At 37.6% G+C, this 10,981-nt stretch overlaps 1 protein-coding gene across 2 annotated transcripts in view; it reads left to right on the forward strand.

The window, feature by feature from the left end:
• RBBP8 (RB binding protein 8, endonuclease) overlaps nucleotides 1-8,947 on the forward strand; it is a 78,532-nt gene extending 69,585 nt beyond the window's left edge. For both annotated transcript variants that reach the window (XM_036245213.1, XM_036245215.1), the window contains exons 16-18: nucleotides 2,230-2,326; nucleotides 7,153-7,294; nucleotides 8,850-8,947. In XM_036245213.1, the coding sequence (XP_036101106.1) occupies nucleotides 2,230-2,326; nucleotides 7,153-7,294; nucleotides 8,850-8,947 (337 nt within the window). The remainder of the gene's footprint in view (nucleotides 1-2,229; nucleotides 2,327-7,152; nucleotides 7,295-8,849) is intronic.
• Nucleotides 8,948-10,981: the final 2,034 nt, after the last annotated feature.

The raw sequence follows: 10,981 nt of genomic DNA on the forward strand, positions 1-10,981 counted from the left end.
CAGAATAGATAGTAGCAGAATGAAGGATGTGGCCAAATTGCATTCTATATAAATTTAAGATACCATAATTCTTTGAAAGAAAATATAGTTATGGCAATAGTTTTTATCTGTCCTTTCTTGATCTCACTTTTTAAATTCACAGATTACTCCAGAGTTGAGAGTTCTTGGATTTAAGCATAAAAATGGCCTGTAACTTTATATACTTTGAAATAGACAAGTCAAGCTTTTTTTTGAAGGAAAGTGCTTGCCAACGAGAGGGGCCTGTAACCAAAATACTTCAAAGTAGTATATGTGTTACCAGCAAGTCATTTTTTTAAAAATCAGTTTTTGTGAGTCAGACTGTTTAACTCACTGTCAGGTCTTACTTTCTTGGGTAGATTTGCAAGCCCAGGAAAGGTTCAGTTATCCTTCAGCTTTTGCCTGGAGGCTATTAGTCTCAGTTACTCAGGGCCTTGGAATGTAGCCCTGGTGTTCTGCTAAGAGGATTTCCAGATGGTGGGACAGATGCTAGTTGTTAATTAGCCTCAATTTGCATTTCTTTGCCTCACCTGTAAGGGGCTGAATCTCTGAGGGGGGCTGCTGCTTTTCCCCACAGCTCTGGAAAGGAGCAAGCTGGCCACTGTTCTTTGTGGCCACGACTCAGCAAAAACCCTGAGTGCCCTCCAAATCCCAGGTGTCCCCACAGAGTTCCAGTCCAGTCTTCCCTCCCTCTGCCGGAGCCCCAGAGAGTGGCTGTAGCCAATCCAGTGCTCTGTTCCAGCCCTCTGCACTGTGGAACAGGCTTGGTATTTGATCCCTGAGGGCACTGCTCACAGCTAAGACCACTGCTGTCCATGGGCTCCCAGCTGGCCACCCTCTCACACCTCTGCAGATCCTACCAGTGTCCCTGGTTATATGGTCCTGTCCCAATGCTTTTCTGTTGCTTTTTTTCCGACGATTTGTCTTTATTTTAGTTGTAATTCCTGTTTGGTCCTGGGAGATTGTCTATGTAGCTTCCATTCACTCCGCTGCCATTTTCGCATCTCTCAGTTTGGATTTTCCTATATTGGGTTTTTTAAAGCAGTATACAAGTATATTAATTTTTTAAAAAAATGTTCTGTGCTTCCTGATGGATTTTTCTTCCCAAAGTACTCTAAACTTCTTTAATCCATACCTCAGTGGCTTTGACCCTTCCTAGGTTTCCAGTGGTTCACAATAGGATTTGATCCATTTAAAGACAAATATAAATGATAATTTTGCTTAATATTTGGAAGAATTTAGGGTGGGTGGAAGCAGCATAACACATTTTTGGAGCAAATAACATACAAATAGATGAATCTGTTCTTTGTCAGGGAGTAGGTTAGCCCTGAAATATGGGTTCTTAGTACTAGAAAACCAAGGTAACAGAGGCAGTATTCTCTTTCTTGGTTATGTGATAGGATACTAATTCCTGAGTTTATTAATACAGTATACCAGTAGTCCTTTTTTAAAAAATTCTCACCCAAGGATGTGTTTTTTATTGATTTTTAGAAGAAGAGGAAGGAAGAGAGAGGGAAACATTGATTGGTTGCCTCCCACACCCACCCAAACCCTCCCAAACCCTCCCACCACCTCCCACACCCAGTGGGGGATGGAACCTGCCCTAGTCAGGAATTGAACCCACAACCTTTTGGTGTACCGGATGACATTCCAATCAACTGACCCACATGGCCAGGGCAGTATTTCTTTCTTTTTTGTGTGTGTGGTTAATCCTCACTCAAGGATATTTTTCCATTGATTTTTAGACAGAGTGGAATAGGGGAAGGAGGGAGAGAAAGAAACAGTGATGTGTAGACACATTGATTGGTTGCCTCCCACATGACCCTGACCAGGGCTGAGGATCAGATGTGAAACGCAAGTACAAGCCCTTGACTGGGAATTGGGGCAGATGCTCTAACCACTTAGCAAATCTGACCAGGGCAGTATTCCTTTTCAATTAAGCTATTTTATATTTTATCTCCTAATCTAATTATTTTTAGCCAATTGGACACAAAAATAGGAAGCAATAGTTAACTTTTTCAGAGAAAAATATCCATAAAAATACCTCACATATAGTAGGCACATAATAATTATTTACTGAAGAATGAAGATATATTTGTGTGTTTTTTTAACATACTGAATAATCATTTAAAATAAAATGAATGAATGTTTTGGGATCCCAAAGATCTTGCATTAACAAATGGATTAATTTTAAATTTATCTTTCCCCCAGAGTGACTAGCTTACAAAATTTTCCTCATATTGAGGTGGTTCGGAAAAAAGAAGAGAGAAGAAAATTGCTTGGACACACATGTAAGGAATGTGAAATTGTAAGTGCTATTATAAATACTGTTCATTTGGGTTTTTTTACAGTATGGCTTTATAGATCACAAATGCATGGTTTAAAAATCATAGATATAGCCCTGGCCAGTTTGGCTCAGCGGTTAGAGCGTCGGCCTGTGGTCTGGAGAGACCCGGGTTCGGTTCCCGCTAAGGGCATGTACCTCGGTTGCAGTTTGTCCCCGGCCCTGGTTGGTCGTGCGGGTGGCAGCCACTCGATGTGTCCCTTCACGTCGATGTTTCTCTCTCTCTCTCTCCCTTCCTCTCTCTCCCTCCCACTCTATCTGTACAAAAAATGGAAAAATATCCTCGGGTGAGGATTAAAAAAAAAAATCATAGATATAGCCCAGGCTGGTTTGGCTCAGTGGTTAGAACATCGGCCTGAGGACCGAAGAGTCTAGGGTTTGATTCTGGCCTAGGGCATGTACCTTGGTTGTGGTTTGTCTCCGGCCTTGGTTGGGGTCGTGCTGGAGGCAGCCAATCGATGTGTCTCTCTCATGTCGATGTTTTCTCTCTCTCTCTCTGTCCCTCTCTCTCTCTCTCACCCTCCCACTCTATCTGAAGATAAATGGAAAAATATCCTTGGGTGAGTATTAAGAAAGAAAATCATAGATACAAATTATATTTTATAAGTGCAAAATTATATTTATATCTAGAAACCTAGTTTAAGCCAGAAATAACAGAGTAAATAAATAGAAAGTATACTGACTGGGACATGAGAGATATAAGTAGATAAAAATGAAAGCCTTTAATCTTACATTTCTATTAGGGAATCTGGAGTCTTAGCACAAGTTATTATTACCTTAAGACATTTGTGCCTTTTTAAAAATTATTTGTACTTTTTTTCTTTTTTCATTTATTTATTTATTTTTTTTATCCTTACCTGAGGACATTTTTGCATTTATCTTCAGATAGAGCGGGAGGGAGAGAGAGGAAGAGAGAGAAAGAAACATTGACGTGAGAGAGACACATTGAGTGGTTGCCACCCACACAACCCCAGCCAGGGCCGGGGACAAACTGCAACCAAGGTATGTGCCCTTAGCAGGAACTGAACCCAGGTCTCTCTGGTCCGCAGGCCAACATTCAAACGGCTGAGCCAAACCGGCCAGGACTATTTGTACTTATTTTAATATTTTTTTCTTCAGTTATATTACAGCAAAGGCTCATATATATATACTTTTGGGGGGAAATTTTAATATTTCAATAGAAACTTTATAAAATGTATAGCTAAGATCTGGAAACAACCCAGGTGTCCATCAGTAGATGAGTGGATAAAAAAGCTGTGGTACATTTACACAATGGAATACTATGCAGCTGTAAGAAAGAAAGATCTCTTATCCTTTGAGATGACATGGAGGGACCTGGAGAGTATTATGCTGAGCTAAATAAGACAGTCAGAGAAAGACAAGTACCACATGATCTCGCTTATTTGTAGAACATCATGAACAAGAAGCTGTTGACAAAAATAGATCCAGAGTCACAAAAGTAGGGAATAGACTAACAAACCTCAGAGGGAGGGGCTGTGGGAGGGGAGGGAAGAGATAAACCAAAGAACTTATATGCATATATGCATAACTAATGGACACAGACATTAGGTTGGGGAAAGCAGGAGGGGGTGGAAGCGAGGAGGAGGGGGTCCATGGGGAGAAAAGTGGGACAATCTGTAATACTTTCAACAATAAAAAAATTTTATTCACACGAACACTCTGGAAATGAGATAGACTCACAATTGTTTTTTTGCTAAATAACAGGTACAGACATAAGCACTTATTTTTTTCCCCAAAACATTTTTCTTTCTAAACAAAATGTAATGAAGAGACTCTACTTCACCCTTAGAACACAATTATATTTTCCTTTTGTGCATTTGCCGTCTTGGGTAATATAATTGTAATATGTAGATAATACTAATCATCCCATTAGTTAATAGTTCCAGGCAAGTACTGTGTTTTCTTGAAACATGCCATTCTTATTTTTTTCTTGTTATTCATTGTTTATCAAATGTCGGCTTTCAGAAATTTACTTCCTCTTTAAAATTTTACTTTTAACATTATGGGCTAGAAAATTTGATAACCAAACGCATTAGAGTTTTGTATAAATAGATTGCAGTACAGGTAAGCATTTGGTGAGAAATATGCTTTCATACACTAACAGTGGGAACTTAAATTGGCGTCACTATTTTGAAAAGCAGTTCAGCAATATAAGCTAAATCTCTTGTATCATGAGGTTTTATACACAAATTGAATATATTTTGATTTTCTAACTAAGAAACATGGTCTGCACTAAGTAAACCTGCAGTTTTTAGTTACAGCCGTGACTCTTTACAATCTGGAACTAATATTACCAGTTAGAAAAAATCCCATTTGCTAGAAACACTGTTAATTGTTTTTCTCTCAGGAACAATTTCCTGTGCCATCTGTTATCCAGTCTCAGAAAACCATTTTTTTTATACTTTATTCCATTTTTTTAGTGTAAGATAAGAAGATAAATCTGCTCCCTCGTGACCATGAATGGAAGTGTCAGTCACATGTGATTAAATATCTCTATAAGCTTACAATTCCTAGATTTATGCCATTGCCTATTCCACAGGTGGACTGTGTAAGATACATAGGGATATGTAACAGTTATCTCACGTTTCATATGTCTAAAAGCAGATACTCATTTTCTACCCCCAATTCTCAAACCTCACCTCTGAGTCTACTACATGTCTATTCTTCTAGTTGTTTAAAACAAAAAAATCTTATAGTTATTTTCTACCCTTTCTTTTATATCTCAGTAACTGATCTATCAGCAGATCCCACAGATTGTGCTTTCCAAAGAGATCCCATTTCCAGTCACATAGTATCTCTACTACTGATCTCTTGGACCAAGGCATCATGTCTTGTCTGAGCTATTGAAATAGCTTCTAAGCACCTTCCATGTGTGTATTTTTTAAAATTATTAATAAACTATATTTTAGAACAGTTTTAGGTTCACAACAAAATTGAGTAGTAAGTACAGAGAGTTCCCATATATATACTCCTTCCCCATTCTCCTTTTCATTCTTTTCTCTTCATGGTTACTTTCTTTTTGGTTTGTTTTTTTGTTTTGTTTGTTTGTTAATCCTCACCTGAAGATATTTTTTCCCATTGATTTTTAGAGAGAGTGGAAGGGAGGGGAGTAGAGGAGAGAGAGAGAGAGGAGGAAGAGACAAACATCATTGTGAGAGAGACACATTGATTGGTTGCCTCCAGCATGTGCACAGACCAGGACCAGTGATCGAACCTGCAACCCAGGTATATGCCCTTGACTGGGAATCGAACCCATGGCCCTTTGGTCCGAGGGCCGATGCTCTAACTTAGCCATGCCAACCAGGACTCTTCACAGTTACTTTTAAAATACAGCAATAAATGGACTTTTTTTTCCTAATGATCTTTTTAGAATAAAAGTTTAGTCATGTCACTCCTCTACCCAAAATCCTTAAAAACATCTTCTGATCTCACTAATAAATGGAATCTGAAGTCCTTATCAGGGACAGCAAAGTCTGACACCCCGCTTTCCTCTGACTTCATCTTTTACCACTCCCACTTGCTCACCATGTTACAGCCACACTAGCCTATGTTGTTTGTGAATATGTTATAATGTGGTGGTAGTGTTTCTCTAATGTTGATTGATAATCATGATTTTCCAAGGGTATTCCATCCCCCTTCCTAGGCTAAGGTAACAAAGGCTTATATTCATGGCAATGAGAATGGTGAAAAAGATACACCAAAAAAAGTTGTTTTATAGGTATTCTAAAAGCCTTTAATTAAACTATGAAAAAGAATATTGTATGAAAAACCTTTACTTCAAACTTAAATTTTAGTCCTGAATCTGCCACTTTCAATAGGTGATGTCTTTGGTAAATTATCACTTTGACTTTTAGTTTCTCAACTATGAAATGGAATTAGCTGGATTATGTGATCCTATATCTGTGTTTTATTGAACTTTACTGCTTTGTTTTCTTTAGATCTCGAGCAGCAGTTCTCAACTTGTGGGTCGCGACCCCTCTGGGGGTCGAACGACCCTTTCACAGGGGTCGCCTAAGACATAACAGTAGCAAAATTACAGTTATGAAGTAGCAATGAAAATTAGTTTATGGTTGGGGGTCACCACAACATGAGGAACTGTATTAAAGGGTCGCGGTATTAGGAAGGTTGAGAACCACTGATCTAGAGCTTGAAGACCTATACAGCTTGTACCTATAAGTTGTATCCTTGTTTGTGTAATATTCAGGTTCTTTATTATTGCAGCTGCAAAAAATTATAAAGCCTTTGGTCCTAATTGAAAAGTACAGTTTAAGGAGGAAGTCATGAAGTCTATAGCATTCAAAGCTAAACTTTTATTTTTAAGAACTGTGGAGGTAGGAAAATTACTTCAGAACACATTATATACGAATAACAATTGAGAAAGTGCTATTCAAAGTGCAGGCCTCTGCATTTCTGTTACTGGTCTGGCAGAGGGCAAGAGTTTTTACCAGTATTTAAGTCAGCTGCATCCCTAAGTACATTGTAAAGTTCGGCTGGCATTTTTTCCCATTGTAGACTCCTAATGAAGGAGGCAGTATGTTGATATACATTGTAATACAAGCTCCTTTGCTCATCATTGAAGCAAAATCTCACAAACCACCAGTAATTACTGTTAGTAAGTAATTAATACTACTATCAACAGGGAGTATTAAGTTTCTTTAGCATGCCTAATACTTTAATAAATAGCTTTCTTAGCTTCAAGTTTATAATCAGTAAGCATAATACTCCATTTATTATTCCTAAGTGGAAAACTTACCAATTTCTATTATTAGTATTATGCAGACATTCCAGTAGAAGAAAGAGAAAAGAAGTTGGCTTCCTGCTCAAGACACCGATTCCGCTACATTCCACCCAACACGCCGGAGAATTTCTGGGAAGTTGGTTTTCCTTCCACTCAGACTTGTGTGGAAAGAGGTAAGAGTATAGATTGTAACGTTTTCAAATTAATTTTTTTAATACATATATACCCACATCTAAATTTTTCTCCATGGTTCTCTTTACCTTGGTTAATAGTTTTGTGACATAAAAACAAATTTCTAAAGATCAAAGGCTTACTTCAACTCTTCGAGTAATTCATTGGAATCAGAGATTGTTTATAATCACTTTAGTGTGACTGTGTATACATTATCCTGGTTTATCTTCAAATTTCAGAAAGCAATTGCTCCTTCATGCTATCATCAAAACAACTTTAATAAAATAAATAGGTTTACAAAAGTTGCCAGCAAAGTTTGTCTTTTTAAAGCAACTACTCTGAATTTTTTATTTTAAAACCTCACTTACCCAAAATGCTGGTTATTTTTAAACCATGTATGAGTAAAAAGGACCTTTGTTTGTTTGCTTGGAAAATTGTTGACGTGCAACTAGCACCTTCAAATATGGCATTTATGTTTAATATATTCTGAGAGTGTATACAATTTTAATGCTCCAGATATTTAGTGATAAGGTAGTTTTTCCAAAAGAGGCAAGTCTTTGACAGCCATATTGTATTTCCACTTTCCCCCTTAAAAAGCCAGAATAAGTCCTTTTTTTTTTTTTTTTTAATCCTCACCTGAGGACATTTGTTGATATTTTGTTCAGATAGAGTGGGAGGGAGAGAGAGAGAGAGAGAAACATCAACATGAAAGGGACACATCGAGTGGTTGCCACGCACACAACCCCATTAGGGCAGGGGACAAATTGCAACTGTGGTATGTGCCCTTAGCGGGAACTGAACCCGGGTCTCTCCAGACCGCTGGCCAGTGCTCTAACCGCTGAGCCAAACCAGCCAGGGCCAGTCCTCTTTGATATGATATCTCTGCCTGGTCATCATATAGAATTAGACAGTCTGGATGAGAGCCTGGGTTTGTACTGCTAATATGGCCTAGGGATATGGATGGAGGAGGACAGTCCTCTCCTGCAAACTTCATGGTTGTAAACACCTTAGGAGAATTGAATAGTCTGAAGAATATAGGAGCATGGCATCTAATTAAATATCGACTACAAAAAGTATTTTTGATAAGCACCTGGAATTTATCCTCATAGGAGAGTTGGGTGTAGCCATTGTCCCTATTGCAGTCTACGGGAGTCAGATTAGGAAAGTGCTGAAGAGCTCTGGTTCTGGACTTAGATCTTGGGCAAGGTCCCAGCTCTTCCACTTCCCAGCTTTGGGAAATTAACTGATTTAACTTCCCTGGGTCTCCATTACCTCATCTGTGAAATAGGTATAGTGGAAACTACTTCAAAGGACTGTTATCTGAAATAATGTATAGGCAAATACTCCCTGTTAATCATTGTTTGCTGTTAGGATTGTTAGTGTAAATGAGGAAACTGATGCTAAATAGTGAAATCATTCATCAGCATCACTCAGCTAATAATCGGAAAAATCATGTAAACTTACAAGGCATTAAAAAAGACAGATGTTTACTGGATATGTGCTGAAAGAAATGTGTGTTGCAAATAGAGTCTTCTAAATTTGTGATTTGTGTTTCAGGTTATATTAAGGAAGATCTTGATCCTTGTCCTCGTCCAAAAAGACGGCAGCCTTACAATGCAATCTTTTCTCCAAAGGGCAAGGAGCAGAAGACATAGATATTGAAGCAAAAACATGATAGAGAACAATTTTTTTCTTTCTAGTTATTTATAGCTAATGTTGATATTAAATACTGATTTTTTTAAATTTTTCTGTAAACTGATTTATAAATCATTTTTCTATTGAAAATGTTTTTAAATGACGTTTACCCCATCACACAACTACTTAACATACGGATTAGTGTATGTTGTGTTTTCTTGTTTTTGCACCTTTAAACAACAAGGTGCTTTCATTTTGCACTCTAAATTAAGAGTTGTTTATTTACTTTAGTGTTACCCAATTACAGTTCTGAAAATATGATAGTTGCCTGTGATTTGTTGCCTTTCAGATCTTTTCTTTTTAGTCCATCTTTCCTTGGTATTTACATTCAGCAGTGACTGCATGTTAATCATTACAAATTTTCATTCTGTTAATCAGTTGCTCTTCTGTCTATCATTCTAATATCTAACATCTAAGTCTTTAAAAGACTAGATTTTGATAATCTTTTTAACTTTTCAGCTTTTTTCTTTTGTTGACTTGAAATGAGGTACTACAGTGTAGTGTTTTCCTCAGGACCGCAGGCCGACGCTCTAACTGCTGAGCCAAACCGGCCAGGGCTGTAGTGTATTCCTTTAGAGGAATACAAATAATGACTTTTTTTCCCTTTTGCATGAACTATAAAATAACATCATCCTCTGATCTGATGCTAATATTCCAGCTTCTCACATGGTTTCTCTTCATTATACTTTTTTTTTAGGTGCATTTTTCAAGCTGAATTTATTGAGTTTTCTGCCCATATGTTCACATTTAGTTATATTGTTTCTCTGGATTGATTAATGTTGTGAACTTCCAATTTGGCAACAAAATAGATTTCTCTATTTAGCAATTTTCTACTATTCTTGGACCTAGTGTCTGAGTCATTAAGATGACTAAATGTACCTATGTCACTTTTTATAGTGGCATTTTGTTTATTATTGTCTTTTGTGTATTCCTTTAATCCATATCTTGATAGTATTATATAAGCAGGACTACATGAGACCCTGAATGGAATGCCTCACTAAAATCTGAATAATTTTATAAGTATAATCTTTACTTCTCAGATCTTTCCTTAGTCTTATCTTCCTCATTGATCAAGGTTCTCATGTGAGTACATGACATCAGCTCATGTTCTCACAGAGAGGATTGGAAAAGAAATTACTTATATTGAGTATCTGTTATATCTCACATTCCTGTGTGTATTGTTTGGCTCTAACTGTGTTTCTGAATATTTTTTTCTTTTGAATTTTTTACAACTTTATCATAACTTTTATTCAGTACTTTTCTTCCCTTCCCAAATTGTTTATCCTGTTTGATTTTTATTATCTGCTGGCAGTTACCTAATCTCCCTCAGTGTTCACATACGTACTCTGTTATGCTATTCACATAGATTTTTCTTTCTTAATCCTCAAATAATCTTAATGAATTTATGTATCAGCTTAACATTAAGCTGCCAAAAATGGATCCAAGAAGCATATTAAACAACAATGACTGGCTTTCTTTTTCTCATGTTAAACAGTCTGGAGGTTAGCCCAGCTGGTATGGCTCAGTGGTTGAGCATTGACCCATGCACCAAGCGGTTGGTGGTTTAATTCCTGGTCAGGGCACATGCCCAGATTGTGGGCCCAATCCCCAATGGGGAGCATGCAGAAGGCAACCAATCGGTGTTCTCTCTCATCGATGTTTCTATCTCTCTCTTGCTTCCCTTCCTCTCTCTAAAATCAATAAAGGAAAAAAAAATTTTTTTTTTTTTTTTAAAAGTCTGGACGTTGGCAGTCCAAGGCTGAATGCAGCTCCATGATGCCTTCTAGCTTTCTGCTCTTTCAACTCTGTATGTGACCTTCATCCTCATGTCTGCAAAGTAGGTAGGCCGCCTCTGGCATCATGTCTGTGTTCTAGGCATAAAGAAGGTAAAAAAGCACATGTCATTTGTTTTGATTCCTCTTCAAAAACTTTTCCTGAAGGCTCTACCCAATAACTTTCTCTGTTTCTCAATGGCCTGAATTGTCACTTGGCTG

Source organism: Molossus molossus, unplaced genomic scaffold (genome assembly GCF_014108415.1).
Source record: "Molossus molossus isolate mMolMol1 unplaced genomic scaffold, mMolMol1.p scaffold_m16_p_6, whole genome shotgun sequence".
Taxonomy (NCBI): domain Eukaryota; kingdom Metazoa; phylum Chordata; class Mammalia; order Chiroptera; family Molossidae; genus Molossus; species Molossus molossus.